Source organism: Nannospalax galili, unplaced genomic scaffold, assembly GCF_000622305.1.
Source record: "Nannospalax galili isolate Female #2095 unplaced genomic scaffold, S.galili_v1.0 scaffold329, whole genome shotgun sequence".
Classification (NCBI taxonomy): Eukaryota; Metazoa; Chordata; class Mammalia; order Rodentia; family Spalacidae; genus Nannospalax; species Nannospalax galili.
The window spans coordinates 1249636-1267163 of record NW_008360321.1 but is presented as its reverse complement, the minus strand read 5'-3'; the positions used below and the strand labels follow the sequence as shown (position 1 = coordinate 1267163).

The following is a 17528-nucleotide window of genomic DNA, read 5'->3' as shown; positions in this document are numbered from 1 at the left end:
TGAGCTCACTTTGAGTATGACTTTGAATTGATTTTAGGTGTCCACCATCACCTACAATTTATGTGGTGTATGCCCAGTTTATATGGCACTAAGGATTGAACCTAGGGGTTCTTGCATTCTGAACAAGCACTCTACCATCTGAGCTGCATCCCAAGTCCCTACACAAGTTTATTTAAAATGACAGATCAAGGATGTCTTCCCAAAGAAGTCTATTATATGAACAAATTATTGATGAAATATTCCAAGCACAGGAAGTAGTTTGTCCAAGGGTCCTCGGTAAGGATAAAATTTCTGTGTTAAATGTAAAAGACAAAGATGGGCACACAAAATGGGAATTGCAGGAGGTACAGAAAAGCAGCTAGGAACTAAATACATGGGGTAAGTTTGTGGTTTGAGTTTGTTTCCGAGGAGGTAAAAATCCACGAAGTTCAAATGATCATTCTAGCTACTAAGTAAAAAATAGATTGTTGAATATAGAAATGGAAGAAGCAAGATCAATAGGGATCTTGATTGAATATGAGGTGTGTTGAGTCTACGATGCCTATATTTCTCAGAAGAGTCAGCTGGATATTCAGAACAAATTTCAAGGTCAAGCCTGAGCTAGTGATAGAAACTGCAAGTCATAAATAGCATTGAGTAGTGTTTCAATTTTGGTCCTTTTGAAAGAAGGAAAAGCATCTGAGGATCTAGTCACAGGACTGTCATACATTCAGAAGGGAGACCAGAAAAGAATCTGAAAAGAAGAGAGAGCACAAAGCATTCTTTAGGTTTGCCTGAAACAGATTCAAACTCAGTTCAAATGGGAATTCAATGTTCCTGATAGAAGAAATATGTCTCCAGGACCCAGCTACAGAAACCAATATGCAAAGGTGCTATGGTTGTAAAAGCAAGAAAAGAAAAATAGGAGGAAGGGGTTTTGATCACAGCACAGTTTGAGGGACAGTTGAAGGCTAGGGAGACAAACCTCATGGCACTTACTGTACCACCTCCAGAGTGAGGTTTGTGTTCTAAAAGAAAAGAAAGATTTAGAAGCTGATTGACAGATGTCCTTGTGTGAGGCTCCGGTGAATGAGAGGATTCCTTCTCCCACTGTGCTCTGAGCTCAAGACTGGTCATCTGTCTATACATTTGATAGAGACATGAATATCCATAAAGGTCACAATAGTCACACCATGTCTTTTTTTTAAATATTTTATTTATACTTTGATAATTTCCTATAACATATTTTGATCGTATTCAGAACTCCTTCCCCATCTCCATCTCTACCCTCACCTTTCTACCTTCCCAACTTCATGTACTTTATTTTTATTTTTATAGCTTTTTTATGTATATGAGTGTTATACCTGCATGTATGTAAGTGCATCCATGTCATGCAGTGCCTTCAGAGGACAGAAGAGGGCATTGGATCCCCTGGAACTGTAGTTACAGATGGTTGTTAGCTGCCATGTGGATGTTGGAATTTGAAACTCAGTCTTCCACAAGAGCAGCCAATGTTCTTGGCTGCTGAGCCATCTCTCCAGTATCTATTATTATGTTTTAAAGGCCTATTGAGTCTAATTTGTGTTCTTCTAAATGCTTTTTGGTATGGGTTCATCACCTGGAGCCTGGTCAATCTATCTAGTGTCACAACGTTAATGAAAACTGATAGTCCCTCTCCTAGCATCTGTCACTTGTCAATCGTTTCTCAGTAAGGGGTGGCTTTTCTTCCCTACCTCCCCCATCCATATTGGCATTTTTATGACTTGGCCTATCTTTCTCTTAATGACTCCGTATTGCCACCATACATGTGATTTTGTAGCCCATTAGCACAGACTCCAACCCTAACTTCTGTTCCTGTCTCATATATTTTGTTCCCACAGCCCAAGAGAGCCGCCCAGATCCTTCACCTGCCTGCTCTCTCCCACAGGCACTCTGGTAGGCATAACTGACCTGAGCGGAAGAAGGATCCAGCCCATTCTGCCTCCATATATGGAAACACAGAAACTGGTGGAGGCAGACCCAGAGTTCTCCCATCCAGATCTGTGAAGAGATATTTTCTTGGACTTTCACAGTCAGATTCAGGGCAGATCATTCTCTCTAAGCCTTTCCTGTGGAGAAAGCAAAAAGCAACACTCTCATTTCATGATGGGCATCAAGAAAAAAGCACATGGGCAGAGTAGATCTTGGGTAAAGAGTGCTCTTGTGTTTCTCCTCCTCTGCTTCATGAGGATCACGTCTCTCTCCTCAGAAGGATGACATGGACAGCAGCTCTCACCAGAAAACCAAGTTTTCTACTCTTTAAGGCAAAGAGATTCCATGTTTAGTTTGCAGATCCTTGACTAAAACTCTCAAATCATATGTCCAAGAGCAGTAGCTACACCTGGTCTGAATGTCAATACACCTGGTCTGTGTCTCATTGTTGAGCTTGGGGGTTTCTAGCTGTGGATACCATCTCCTCCTACTTGCTCCTCCTATTATAAGACACCCCACCTCCCTGTCCTCTTTCTGAAGACCACGGACCTTGTGCTTCACAATTAAGACTGAGGTTGATTCGATTTCAGTGATTTTGAAAGTATCTCCAAAATCTCTCTCACAATAAATAAATAAATAAATAAATAAATAAATAAAAATATCACACTGTCACTGAATCACTTCCAACCTTTCCAAAGCCAAAGAAAGTCAGAGTCTAAAGTGTCAGAAGTCCCGATTTAAGAGAGGGAGAAAAATAGTGTAGATCTCTTGCTGAGAAATGTTTTAAAAATCATGCATGAATACAGGAGGGTTAAAATTTGGGGGCATTAAATCAATGTACAATCCATTCTACAAGAATTTATTTCTATTTCCAAGATGATGTTCTATGTTCTGAATATCTGAGGATTTGAAGAATTAAAAAATACTTCATAAATATGGTGCATTATCAGTACTAAAAGTTGTACCTTGGGTGTGATAAAGGAAAGTAGAATTTGTTCTTGTCTTTCATCTTTAGCATTCTGGTTCTCTCAGCTGTAATGGGGTACATGATTCCAGTGCTAGCTTCATTGGGCAGAATGCAGACATCCAGATCATCACTATAACAACTCTTTTCAAATCCAGCAAAGGTGACATCTGAAAATTTAAATAATATATCATAACATTGAACCATGTGACCCACCAACCACGAACAGAGATTGCACAGCTAAATATTCTTTTAATAATGTACATCTGGGAGTCACCTTAAGCTATCCAAGATAATCTCGGGAGCATATATAAATCTTGGTAAGAAAATATCTGAACAATATATAGATATTGTATTGTGTGTGCAAAAGAAGAGGATTCCAATATAGTATAATCTTTATAAGAACAGTTTTATTAAAGCTTGGATGAAAATCCATTCATTTTGTATAAAATTCAAACCAACTGCCAGATAGGCTAATCAAATGGGGAATGAGTAAAAATCTACAGAAATTGTCTGGTAGAAAATGAACTGCCCAAGTTACAGCCAAGCTTTGACTTTATACCCGACCAGATGAGGCAATTTCTGCATCCCTGTTACTTCATGTATTACAGGAAAAAAACTTCTATCCAAGAGAGTTATCATATATAATTGAGTTAAATAATTGCTATGAAGTCTCTCCAGCAAGTATAAAGTAGAAATTTCTGTAAGTAATCACCTGCTGTCCTGAAAACACAATTGTAGTTTGCGATAACAGTAGGATTTCATTTGGACAGGCAAGCTCTAGACCCCACTGGATCTTGTTGTCCATATAATTTCAGAATACTAGTAAAAATTCTGTGCTTGAGTACATGAACACATTCTTGGATAAACCCCAGAATCTTACCTTGAAGTTTTATGATTCCTGAAACCGAATAGCCACTCCTCACTTTGTGCCATGGCTCCTGAGGCCATCGATTTGGTTCTGAGGTGAAAACAGGCCACAGAATACCAACTCGACCTCCCCTAGGGTTGGAAGGTGGTCTATCAGTTGAGGTCAAATTGGCTGACTGAGGTTTCTTCCTGTCTAGAATACAGTCAAAAGAGGAGCTAGTGGCCACAATCACTGAATCCTTAAGCACAATCTGCACATTTCCAATGGAGCTCAGCAGAGTAGAAGATACACATACAATTGCCAAAAGACCAATAACATTGTCCACCAGAGTGATGTTCTGCATCGTCACACTGTTCTCTGTTTGTACCATGGCACCATAGTCAAAGTTCTTAAAAGCCAGAAAGCCAGATATACCAGTACAGTTGTTAGGTTCACGTTCTTTGTAGAGATGAATCCCATGAAGGCATGAGTGGACCACATTGTCAGACCAAAGTGCTTCAGGGGAACACCCATGGCCACGTATGTGAAAGCCGAGTCTCTCTGATCCTGCCACCACATTGCCATGGAGGTTGATATCCTCTGCGCAGTTCACTTTGATTCCTGCCACCCAAGAAGATGAGCTTGCTGACTGCATTGTCAGCATGACAAGGTTATTAGTGAGAGAATAGGTCTGACCCTCCAGATCAATGCCATGGCCACTTGTGCCAAACACTATGTTGTCATTCAAAATGATTCCATGCCTGGAGAATACATGGATGCCACCACCACAGCTTTGGTGCACAGTAGAAGATATTATCCAGGATCCAGGTGACACATCAGTGAATTCAATGGATGAATACAGTGGGGACCCCAAATTCTGAATTTCTACATTTAGAAGTTGAAGAACACCTACAAACAAAATGTATGTATTCAGCTTCTTATTCCCCATAAAATGCAAAATACACTACTTCAGGGCATCAGAATATGCACATATTTAGTTAGAATGCACTACTTTATGCTTAATACCAGAATTATATTTCACACCAATAATTCTTATCAACAAAATAGAATCACTGTAAATATCACATTCTTGCCTACAAACCTGTCATGTGTAGACTAGAATTAGATGTCACATGAGAAGTGCAAAGATGAAAGACAGGAAAGAGCAAGGCTACAGAGCGGGGGACAACTAGGTGACAGATCAGTTGCATTTGTTAGGGAACTGAGTCCAGGACCAGGATAAGAATAAAGGGAATGCGAATCCCTGGCCAATTGCCTCAAAATCAAGTCTCCCTCCATCTCAAGGACCCCATATAAGCAAGCTGTAACCGCTCCCACAGAGATACTATATGAGTGACTAGAACAGACAACTCTAAAAAACACTGCAAAGATTTTCTAAGAAAAGGAAAAGTGCAAAATTTACTATCACTTATATACAGAAATATATTTCTGTGCGCTTCTTCTTTAATATTTTATTTATTACTTTTAGTTCATGTGTATGAGTGCATTGCCTAGATGTGTGTAAGTGCGCCTGTGTTGTGCAAGGCTCACGGAGGTCAGAAGAAAGCGTCAGATGGCCTGGAACTGGAGTTATAGACAGTTAGCCACTATGTGGGTGCTGGAAATCGAACCTGTGTCCTCTGCAAAAGCAGTCCGTGCTCTTCATTACTGAGTCATCTTTCCAACCCCACCTGTGAGCTTCTTGAATATGAGAAAAGCCATCATATACTATTAATATCATTCATGAAATGGGATCCTTGATATAGGCGGATAATCCCAGCAACTTTGGAGGCTTAGGCAGGAGGATCATATGTTCAAGGCCTGCCTGTGCTACAGAGTGAATTCAATGACAACCTGGGCAATTCACTGAGATGCTGTCCAAAATAAAAATTAAAAAGGAGACTTGCCATAGAGCTTAGTGGCAAAGTGCTTGCCTAGCATATATGAAGTCTTAGGTTCAATCCCCAGGACAAAAGGAAAACAAAAGTCCTGATGAATCCTTTTCATATTTTATCATAACTGCACTATGTTCCTGCTCTATTTTCATAACAATGAAATTCCCTACATCTTGATGGAGAGGATAATACACTATTAAGTCTCATTGAGGGCTTTACACTTACTAAATTTTTTGTTTGATTGTTTTGTTTTATTATACTAATTATTTGTCCTAAAGCCCTGTGCATACTAGGCAAGTATTCTATCACTAGATGTGCCCTTTAAGAACTTCTTCTTACTTTTTGAAACAGAAAAGTTGCCCAAGAAGACCTGGAACTTGTGATCCTCCTTCTTCAGGTTCCTGAGTAGCTCAGATATAGGTCTGAGTTGCCATGCCCAGTTTGTTTGATTTAAGAAGCAGAGCTTCAACCTCACAATCATCCTGGGTATCCCTCCAAAGTGCTAGGATTACAGGTATACATCACATGTTTAGCTGCACTTTCTTAAGTTGATACTATTACTACAATATAAAATTCAGTCAGCACATTGATTTAAATTTTGGGTTATTAGTAATTAGTGTGCTTAGTTCTGGTACAAATAGCAATACGATTATAGGTTATGAATAAACAATGGTTAAAATAAGTGTAACATCCAACTTTCATATGACAGTGATTATGTATCAAGCTCTGCTCTAACACACACACACACACACACAAAATTTTCATTTTCACAAAGATCTATGAGTCAGGTACAATTATTACCCACATTTTGCTGATATGGAAATGGGGGCATAAACGGGGTAGACTAACAAGCTAAGACTTGAACTTGGGCATATGAATGAGAAGCTGTGCTATGAATTATGTGCAGGCACACTAGCAGGAGGAAAACTTCACACTGGAGTAGGATAATCAGGCAACAGCAACATGCCTGTCCATAGTGGTATATCTTTTGGTAGGAAGGTTACAACTTGATGATTTGGTCACTCATTCTTTCTTTTATTCTTTTCTAGTTGTTGTTTTCTATTTTTTTATTGTGATTTTAGAGGCATTGACAAAGGTATGAAATTATTTCTTTAATAAAAAGTGGAAGAAGCTGGTCATTTGAAGTTTGAATGTCACTGTGTTTTAGTCAGTTTATTTAAAGCTCAAAGGTAGACCAGCCTAATTCCTTCAACTCGCCACTGCTTTTTCACGGATAGTAAACCAGAACCCTTGAAAATCAACTGCTATGAAGGAGACAATCCTTATGAGAAGGAGAAAATGAAAGACTCCGTCCATCTCCTGGGATCAGACAACAGGATTCCAACATAAGAAAGCATTCTAACTGACACTGGTTGAGGAAGCTCTAGTAAACGTTGTGGAAATCATCCAGTGTTAAACATTAAAAATCTATTTGTCCGTTGTTATTCCTTACCAGTAACACACAGTTGAAAGGTCTGTTGAGCTTGCCATCTGCAGAACTTTGACATGAACATTACCTACTGGTTTGAATAAGACTTGTCCCCCCACCATAGGTTCAAGTATTTAAACATTTGGTCAGTTGGTGGCACTGTTCAGGGAGGGTCATGGAACCTTTACTAGGAGTGGGCTAGCTGGAGGATGCATGATGCTGGGGGCGGGCTTTGAGAGCTCATAGCCTTGCTCCACTTCCAGGTGCTCTCTCCTTACTGTGTGTGACTGAGATGTGAGTGCTCAGGCCACCTCTGCCACCATGCCGTTCTACCGTGATGGACTCCTATCCCTCCGCAACTGTAAGCCCAAATAAACTCTTCCTTCTATAAGTTGCCTTGGCCATGGTGTCTTATCACAGCAGCAAATGAAAATGCAAGTTTATACATCAATAGCTTATTTTCTGTTATGAATGGTGCTTTTAGCCTCTCAGGCAGCATATCACATCAGTATTGCTTTAATCATATTTTAATATTTTATATGTATTTATTATTTATAGATTCAAATTGTTTAATATCATTTTACTTCCATGTACAATAACCAATGAAAACCAGTATAGCTCCATTCTATAGAAGGATTTAATATAATTTCTCCTTCCTTTCCCAAGGGATGACTATAAACACTCTAGTTCAGCAGCATCAGAGGTTTAGTATTGGGTCAGTATTGATTTCACCTGGCCTCACACTCAACTGTAAGATTTGGCCTTCTGTCTTGTTCCAGTGACCATGGTCCATCTTGACCTACTTTCCCTTAACTGGGTCCCCATCATGCACTTCCCTTTGTGATGTTCCATCTTCATAACCTCCATCTCCTTTCTGCAAGACCAGATACCACACTTTCATTCTTTCTGTTCAACCTCAGTATTATTGCTACTGTAAGCCAAAAATCCCTTTCATCTTTGTTGCTGTCTTGTAAATTTATTACCCACTGACTATATACCAGGAGGTCCCCCAAGTCATGATAAGTAAAAATGTCCCCAGCTACCATCACCTGTCCCCACAAAGAGCAAACCCATCTTAGGCAAGAACTTATGAAGCTAAATGCTGTTGACAGAGAGGCTTTACTATGTAATATAAATCATGAACTTCTGATTTAAGTTCTGAATATCAAGTTTTCCAAGTAAGTAAAAGTGATGCCAAGAAAATATTCCACGCCAATTGTACTGGAAAAATAATTAGAACCTTTTATTCCAGCTCTTCTTTGAGCCTTTATTGTGTTTACGCACATGTGACTTTCAAAGATGGAGCTATCCTGACATTATTTTCCAAACTATTCAATTAGGGAGCAACTTTGGAATAATATCTCCATATCATAAGTTTGAAATATAAGGTCTCCACCAAACAATTATCCAAGATTCTAAAAGGGCTACAGTATAACTGAATTGATCCTTAAGAAATATTGAATTTATCCTTAAAGCTGTCTAAAATATGGAAATGACTTTATTTAAAATTTTTGATATTAATTTATAGCATGAGCTCATGTCTGTCATCAGATATTGCATGCTACTGGGGAAAAGTAATAGAAATTCAAGAAAGGTAAGATTTGAATGGTCATTAAATCATCTGTCATTTCAAAGTGGAAGAAATTTCACATCTGCTGAAGGTATTTTCTTTTGGGTAAAAATATGCATATTCAATGATCACTAATATATTATTTTAACTTCACGCTGATAATCAAGCACAGATTAGAGTTGAAAATTCACAGCTTCCTGGAGCACAAAGGAATTCAAAGCACCTAATTCAAACACTTTTCATTATAGTGAAAATTCTCACAATAGGAATTTCTGAGGCTCCCACATGAATAGTCCAGAATTAGTTATGCTTAGTAACTTAAAATATTACTTTGCTTACCTGAAAACTCTTCTCTGGTAGATTTCCTGAAGGACCCCACAAGGAGTCTCCCTCTACATGATATATCAGGCTGAATTTGAATGTTTCTGGTCAAAACTCCAACCTCAGCAGCCAAAGGAATGTGTTGACCATCCTCCATGACATGGGCACTTCCTAGAGCAGTGGCAGTCAGGGGAAAACAACCTTTAACAAGCTATTCTGGAAAATGCCAGCTGGAGACCCAGCATATCTCACAAATGAAAATGTTTCTCGCCTGTTAGAAGTCCTCCCATCATGAAGGTCAGCTTTTCCTCAGGCATACTCCACAAATGTCAGCTGAGAAATGAAAAACCTGTTTACTTGTCCCTCTTTGGGATCAAAGGGAGTATGTGAGCAAGAATTCATTTCTTCTCAATAACTCTGGGTACAAGGAAAGGCCACTGGTGAAGAGACTTCAGTGCAGACCTGTTCAATTAGTGGGGTCCCCAACCTCCTTCCTTAAGTGCATCAATGTGAAGCTGTGGCATTTGCTTGCACATTGTCCATAGGCCTCTATCATGAAAGTAAGGAATCCCAGGACAGAAGAGGCAGAGGCAGTGTACACCATGTGTTGGAGAGTAAAAGGAATAGGAGTGAACAGTGCCGAGCTGCACAGTCCTCTCTCCTGCTGAGTTTTCTGCTCTCTACCACCTAAACCAGAGAAGGGGGAAGGAAGAGCCCAGTCAGTTCCCTGTTTCCACTGATATTTTACAATGGCTCCTACTGAAAGTGTTGAGAAAGATTTTCTTTACTCTGCCATTTTTTTTAAGACAGAAAATCAAGCTAGAAATGGTGACATACCTATAACCCTAACTAATCAGTAGACTGAGGCAAGAGGGTAACTGGAACCGAGGGATTTAAGACCTGCCTGAGTAGCATAGAAAAACTCAGTCTCAACAATAGTGACAGAAGGAGATAGAAATAGGGATGGATGGATGGATGAATAGATGGACGGACAGAGGGAGGATCATCCTTGAATCTATGACTGAGAAGTAACTTTTCTTCTTGGATATCTTAATGCCTCCTCCTCCTCAGCCTTGCTGAGAGACTACATTATTGCAGCCTATTTCCAGTCCCCTTCAAGGACACACTGTACATATATATGATGGCACTGTCATCAGTCATACAGATGACTTCCTTTTATGTTCCAGGGTCAAGGCAACTGAGATCTATCATCCACTGTGATGTTTCAGAAAAGATAAACCATAGACACACGTTGTGGATTCTCTAGAGAGTGTTGTTTAAAATATGTACTTCCTTCCCATATATCAGATATAAAAAATATTCTCTAGTTCTTTTATTTTGTACATGTCATTTGTTCTACCTCCTGAATTAAATTTATTTATTACACAAGCCAGGAAGATTATTATTGTTAATTGTACTATTTATATACAGTATATTACTATTGTATAATGAGTGTAAATTATTTATTTACCTGTTTTTACAAGAAGGTACTGGAGTCATTCTTTTTTCTGTTCCTTTTTTTGACCATAGTATGAGTAGTAGTAGTAGTTGATATATAAAATATATTTTGTGTGAAGATGGATATATTTCAATGTAAAGTGATTATAAAAACGTGTATTTTAAGGGACTGTAAGATTCAATGTGCCATGAAATGACTGGGTGACACTAAGTGTACAAGTGTTTTATTCTAGTTTAGCCTCCAAACTATTCACTGATTTTTGAAAACTTTCCACCCTCTTTCTCTTAGACTTGCCATCATGAATTTTAAAATGTCTTTCACATGTAAATATTACTTAAAATAAACAATACAGGGGCTATAGAGATGTCTCATCAATTAAGATCATTGCTCTTTCCCAGCACTCACATGGTGGCTAAGAAACATTTGTAACTTCAGTTCCAGGGGATCTGACACCCTCTTCTGGACTTCTGCAGGCATTGTAGGCTGTGGTACATTTACACACATGCAGGAAAAACACTCATATACATAAAATTTTAAAAATTAAGAAATAGCTCTTTCCGCCATCTTGGCGCTGGTGAAGGCCTGCTGAGAACAGTACTTGTAAAAGGCAAATATGTCTAGAAGGCTGTGATGCAAGGCCACTTTTGCTGGCTACAAGAGAGGTCTTCAGAACCAATGAGCGCATACAGTTCTTCTTAAAATTGAAGGTGTTTATACCCAAGATGAAACCGAATTCCATTTAGGCAAGAGATGTGCTTACATGTATAAAGCAAAAAACAACACAGTGACTCCTGGTGGCAAACCAAACAAAACCAGAGTGATCTGGGGAAAGGTAACCCGGGCGCACGGAAACAGTGGCATGGTTCATGCCAAATTCCAAAGCACTCTTCCTGCAAAGGCCATTAGACACAGAATCCGAGTGATGCTGTACCCCTCACAGATTTAAACTAATGGAATGTAAATAAAGAAAAGTGGATTTGTGTAAAAAAAAAATTAAGAAATAAAAACATTAAATAAGCAATAAGGTACACACACACACAAACACACCACACACACACACACACACACACACGCACACACACACACACACACACACAGCTCTAATCTCAGCACTGAAGAGGTAAGGAAGAAGGATCATGAGTTTGAGGCAAGAGTACCTTGTCTCAAATAAACCAGACCAGCCTGGGCAAAATAGTGAGGGAGGGAGGGAGGGAGGGAAGGAAGGAGACAAAGTTGTAAAGACAAGAACAGGGCAGCAATAAAGTAGGACCCTTTTGTTTCTAATGTCAATCAAATGCAAGATCCCTGAGCAGGCGGTCGAGCAGAACCTTCATGGTGAATCTGTTTCCTTTCACCAGCAAACCAAAGCCTTACCAATGTGTCGGTATTTAAGACGTTCATGGATTTGGATGTGGTGGCCCTTGACTTCCTTCACAGTAAGAATCTCTGCTTCATGGGGCTCATAAGAAGAAGAGCCGAGGATAATTCTGTCATGGGGTTGCCAGTCCACTGCATCTTCTACTATAATTCTGTAATAGCATAAAGGGGGTGTCAAATATACTAAGAAAGCAACAGAAATCATCAACTAACCCCAGAGAAAGAAAGCAATTTCCACAAAACCAGCAAATCCCATCATGGAAACTGAAAGAGAAAGAACAAGAAACAGCTTTTGTCAAAAATTGAATGCTTCACACTGGGGAAATAGCTCAATTGATAAACTGCTTGCTTTGTAAGCATGAGGACCTGAGTTGGATCCCCAGAACACATTTAAAAAGCCAAGCAGTGCTTGTAAACCCAGCACTAGAGGTGGAGACAGCTGGGAGTGGCCAGCTAGCCTGGTCTATTTGGGAAGGACTAGGTCAATGAGAGGCCCTGTCTCAAATAAAAAGAAAAAGAAAGAAAGAAAAAGAAAAAGATAGTGTCTGAAGAGCAACATTCAAGATTGTCCTCGACCCTCCTCATGTAAATGCACACATATATGCACCAGCATACACACATGTATACACACACACACACACATACATACACACACACAGAGAAACACAAAATGAATGTTAGTAGAGTCTGCATTCTGGCTTGCAAACATATGAGTGACACTGAAAGCAAAGATTTTGCGGCCATAAACTACAAAGGAATGAGAAGCAGAAAACTTGGCAGTGATCAGTGAATATGTCTTCACATGGTTTCCGCAAGAGCTGTCTTCCTGTTTGACAGGGAAACAACTTGAACGATAAAGATATTTCCAAAGAGGTCTCTTCTCAATTTTTCTGAGGCTATTTTTGCCATTTTTGGACAATGTATACAGAAAGCCTAATATCTTTCTGGTCAGACAGGAACAAATTTGAATCTTTAAAGTGCCAGTCCCCACCTGTGCAACCTTGAGATACTGTTTAACTTTTTCCTGTAGCTTCAGTGAAGACAGCGAAGCAGTTGAGTGTGTAAATCCACCCTACCCCCAACACCTGAATAGGATTGTGTGGAGTAAAGGCTGTGTATTCCTGCAACGTGCTCTGTTCCAAGCATTGTGCTTTCATACCTCTGTGAATCAATGAAGGTTTTGTCCCTTTGTTTAAACTCACATTAAATTGCTTCTCTGTTCAGTCTGTCACTGCCGCCTGGTTTTTACTAGTGAATGACTGATTTTCTTGCCGTTCATAGTCCCCATTCATTTAAATGGTACAAGTTCAACTTATTGCCCTTCAGCCTCTTAACCAATTCCCAAAACTTAGCTAAATTGACAATAAATTGTTTACTATTGGCAAACACTCATTCAGGCAACAGGGGACTTTACAAGCCATCAGTCATGCAAACTACATTGATAGGGCCTCTGATAAGTGACAGATATTATAGATCCTGGAGGCACAACAAATAACATGTATATCTAGATCTAACAAAATACAGGTCACTTGTGTCCAAAAGGGATAACCTAGATGTTTCCTACAAAACAATTTAGAGACTATTGGGTGTGATAGGAACTAAAGGCTGAAATGTATTCAAGTTTTTAAATATAGTTAGAAGCACAAAAGAGAAAGAGGCTACTCTAAATTGATCCAAATTTCATGAAAGAATTTAGAGTCTTAGTGGTAACATTCTTGACTTGCCTTGACTTGCTAGGAAGTGCTCAGTTACAGAATACTAGAACAAATGCTAGTTTAAAGGCAGATGATGTCTGAGGGCCTCAATATAATAATAGTCGTTCAAATAATAGTGTTTGCCTAGCATGCATCAAGCCCAAACTTTAATCCTCTGAATCTCAAGAGCTGGGTTTGGTGGTATATGTCTGTAATCTCAACATTAGGGAAGTGGAGGCAGGAGAATGAGAAGTTCAAGGTCATCTTCAGCTACATAAATATTTTTTATTTTTTTAAACTTTTAAAAAATTTTATTTATTATTTTTATGTGTATGTGTGTATTGCCTGCATGTAGGTAAGTGCACCCATATCCTTCAATGCCCATGGAGGTCAGAAGAGGCTGTCAGAACTCCTGGAACTAGAGTTATGGACAGTTGTTAGCTGCCTTGTGGGTGCTGGGATTCGAACCTGGGTCTTCTGCAAGAACAGTCAGTGTTCTTAACCTCTGAGCCATCTCTCTAGCTCCTATTTATTGTTTTATGTGTATGAGTGTGTTGCCTGCATGTACATAAGCGCATCACACACATGTAATGCCCACAGTGGCCAGAAGAGGGAGTCAGATCCCTTGGAACTGGAGTTAAGGATGGTTTGTTAGCTGCCATGTGGATACTGAGAACTGAACCTGGGTTGTTTGCAAGAGCAGCCAGTGACCTTAACCTGTGAACCGCCTCTCTAACCCCAAGGACCAGTTGTTTAAAAATATTTTATTTGTTATTTTATTTTATGTGTATTGCCTGGGCATAAGTGAAACCATGTCATGTAATGCCCGCAGAGGTCAAAAGAGGGTATTGGATCCCCTGGAACTGGAGTCATGGGTGGTTATTAGCCGCCATGTTGGTGCTGGGATTTGAACTTGGGTCTTCTGCAAGAACAACCACTTTTTTAAAAACATTTTATTTATTTATTTTTTTTTATTTTATGTGTATGAGTGTATTGCCTGCATGTATGTGAGTGCTCCTGTTTCGTGAAATGCTGTAGCGGTCCGAAGAGGGCTTTGGATTCCCCTGGTACTGGAGTTAAGAACGGTTCGTATCCACCATGTGGGTGCTGGGAATCGCACCTGGTTTCTCTGCAAGAACAGTCAGTGCTCTTAAACACTGAGCCATTTTTCCCAGCCCCACAACCAGTGTTCTTAACCGCTAAGCCATCTCTCTAGCTCCCATGAATAAATATTTTTAAGCCATCCTGTGCTACCTGAGAACGTGTCTCAAAATACAAACAAAACAAAATGAAACTCTGCAAATGAACAATGAGATTAAACAGTAAATCTCAAGAGCAGGCAACCAAGTGGTACCAGATTAAGTTGACAAAGAATGATCCCGGAGCCAGCTCAGAATTATTTCTACTGAATGGCATCACCATTCTCCATTCTTTGACTGTTAAGGCTGCAATGAAAATTCAATATCCTCACACTTCACAACTATAACATTGTAACCCATGAAATAACAACAAAACCATGGAAACAAAAGGCAATAGGAAACTGGAGCACTCATTCTAAAAGTACATAAGAGAGCGAAATTGAATTACAAAGAATTTCATCATATACCTCAATTTAAAAGTAAAAATAATTTATGCATACAAATAGCAGAGAAAAAGAATGCCTGCTAAAATGTTAGCCCAGACATAGGCAGTTTATTAGTGATTTTTCACTTAGGATTATATTTTTTAATTTAGCAGGTAGTATATTACAGTAAGAAAACTATTTTCAACAAAATAATAGCTCAGTGATAAGAGTGTCTGCCTTATAGGACACGACCTGGGGTTTGATCCTTAGCATCCCAAAAACGGAAGGGAAGGAAGGGGAGGGAAAATAAAGTCGAAGAGGAAGTGGAAGGGGAGGGGAGGGGAGAGAAAGGATAAAGAAAGGAAGGGAAGGGACAGGATGAGAGGGGGAGGGCAAAGGGAGAGAGGAAAGAAGGAAAATCTGTCAGTTTAAAGTCACATCAAAGTCAATTAGTGGTATAATTGAAGTACACAGCCATTAATCATAACCTATATTACCTAGACAATCTTCTCACTTTTAAAAACATTTTAATGAAGCCCTTTAGATAATAGATCACCATAATAGTCTGAAAAGTTTCCTATAAGTCAGAGAGAGAGGGTCATGATTTTGAAGCAGTGTATAAAGGTGAATATATGTCATTATATATATTTATCAAAATTCACAGACTATATAATACCACGTAAACTCTAAAGTGAGCTTTGAGAAAAATGAACACTACTCATGACTTCTTTCCATGGTCCCTCCAGCCAAATGGACCTGCTTGCTCTCCCAGTAGTACATTCATTTTAAAAAGAACAGACTCCACTTACATTGCTTCAGTAAGTCTTCCAGAAGGATGCTCAACCCTTTCTGTGCCACCAAAGATTTGACATACTAAATACTAGAGCTTTCAGACTTGTTTTCTGTTCTTAAATTCTGTGGCTATTGTCTGTTGTTTAATGAAAATGTGACCATGTAGCTACAAATACCCCATAGCATGCAGTGATGGGCTAAGGAGGAATAAAAATAATTGTGGAATTTATTATTCCAAATCTTTTTTTTTTTTTCGGTCTTTTTGAAGCAGGGTCTCCCTGTAGCCTCAGAGCTGTCCTGGAACTCATTATGTAGACCAGGCTGGCCTTGAACTCACAGAGATCTGCCTGCTTCTGCCTCCCAAGTGCTGGGACTACAGGTATGTGCCACCACACCCGGCTATTCCAAATCTTTTAAAAAATAAAAACATGAATAAGTTCAATTAGACCATTTGTATTAAGATTTCCAAAACATAACAGGCTCACAGAATTCAGTCTGCTGTAAGAGCAGTTCACAAATACACAAGAATGACAGCCCCGCCATGTCTGTGCCCACACCACACCAGCAGTAACATTAGAAAAAATTCTGGTTACTGGATCAGTAACCTAGTTAGAACAGCTAGAGAGGAGTCAGTTTTCCTTGAATTTCAACACTGATGGTTTTAGCATCAGTCTTTCAACATTATAGCTACCTTACAAAGAGTTCAAGACACCTGGATTTAATGACCCTGGGATTAAGAATTCCCAGCTGCATTCTAGGCTTCTGTGTAATAATAACGAGTCCTATAGCTGTAGGAAGGAGGAGAGCCTTTCTTGTTATTCTAAGGAAAGAATACCTAAAATAATCACTTAATCAGTCAACAAATCAAAAATATGTTTACAAACTAACTGGGTATATGAAAAGAGAAGTAAAGCATGAATATTCACAGGCTCTTGAAAGATATTTTTTCCTGTAGGAAAAAAATGTCAAGACAATTTCTTATATTTTGGTACTAATATCCAACTGAGTTCAGGGGAAAACAATGGTCACTCTTTCATAAAATACTTATTCAATTCTGAGCCTGCACTACTATCCTCAGACCTCTTGGGGTAAGTCTATAGCGCAGCCCTCCGTGCCAGGACTCCCTAAGCCACATTCACCATTCCATCCTCCCCGCCGTTCTATACTCCTAGTTTGGGCCCGGTGCCATTCCTAGACTTGGGGCCCCAGACACCTGGGGAACAAATACTGCTTCCTGACCCTTCTCACCCAGAGCAACTCAGTGCGTTTCTTGGGCCCCAGGAGCACCGCTTCTGGTCCTGGCCCCGCCCTCACCTCCCTCTACTTCCCTGGTCCTGCAACACCCCCAGCCTCTTTCCTGAACACTGGGGATGAACTTTCCTCTTCCTGATCCTTTGCATCCAGACCAACCCAGCTCCTCAGGCAGTCCCCAGGGGCCCTTGGGGCTGCCTCCCACCCCCATCTTCCTTTGCATCTCTGGATGGCATGGCCACCACCTTCCCTAGACCAGCATCTTTCCTGGGCCCGGGTCCCAGGCCAGTCCAACCCCCAAATTCCTGAGGCCAAAATCTTTCCTGGAGGGATCCAGGCCTTAGGAGAAAGACTGAGAGCATCTGATCCTCATCTGACTTGGGCCTCTGTGGGAACTCCTGAAGACAAAAGC

The 17528-nt window shown here is 39.8% G+C and overlaps 1 protein-coding gene and 1 pseudogene across 1 annotated transcript in view; one reads left to right on the top strand and one right to left on the bottom strand.

The window, feature by feature from the left end:
• The window catches only part of Pkhd1 (PKHD1 ciliary IPT domain containing fibrocystin/polyductin), a 563112-nt gene that overhangs the window by 155726 nt on the left and 389858 nt on the right, over positions 1-17528 (bottom strand). The window contains exons 56-60 of the mRNA XM_008825215.3: positions 11813-11967; positions 8998-9150; positions 3798-4673; positions 2916-3084; positions 1930-2087 (exon numbers count right to left, since the gene is read on the bottom strand). Coding sequence (XP_008823437.1) covers positions 1930-2087; positions 2916-3084; positions 3798-4673; positions 8998-9150; positions 11813-11967 — 1511 coding nt within the window. The remainder of the gene's footprint in view (positions 1-1929; positions 2088-2915; positions 3085-3797; positions 4674-8997; positions 9151-11812; positions 11968-17528) is intronic.
• On the top strand, positions 11052-11384 carry LOC108490300 (annotated as a pseudogene).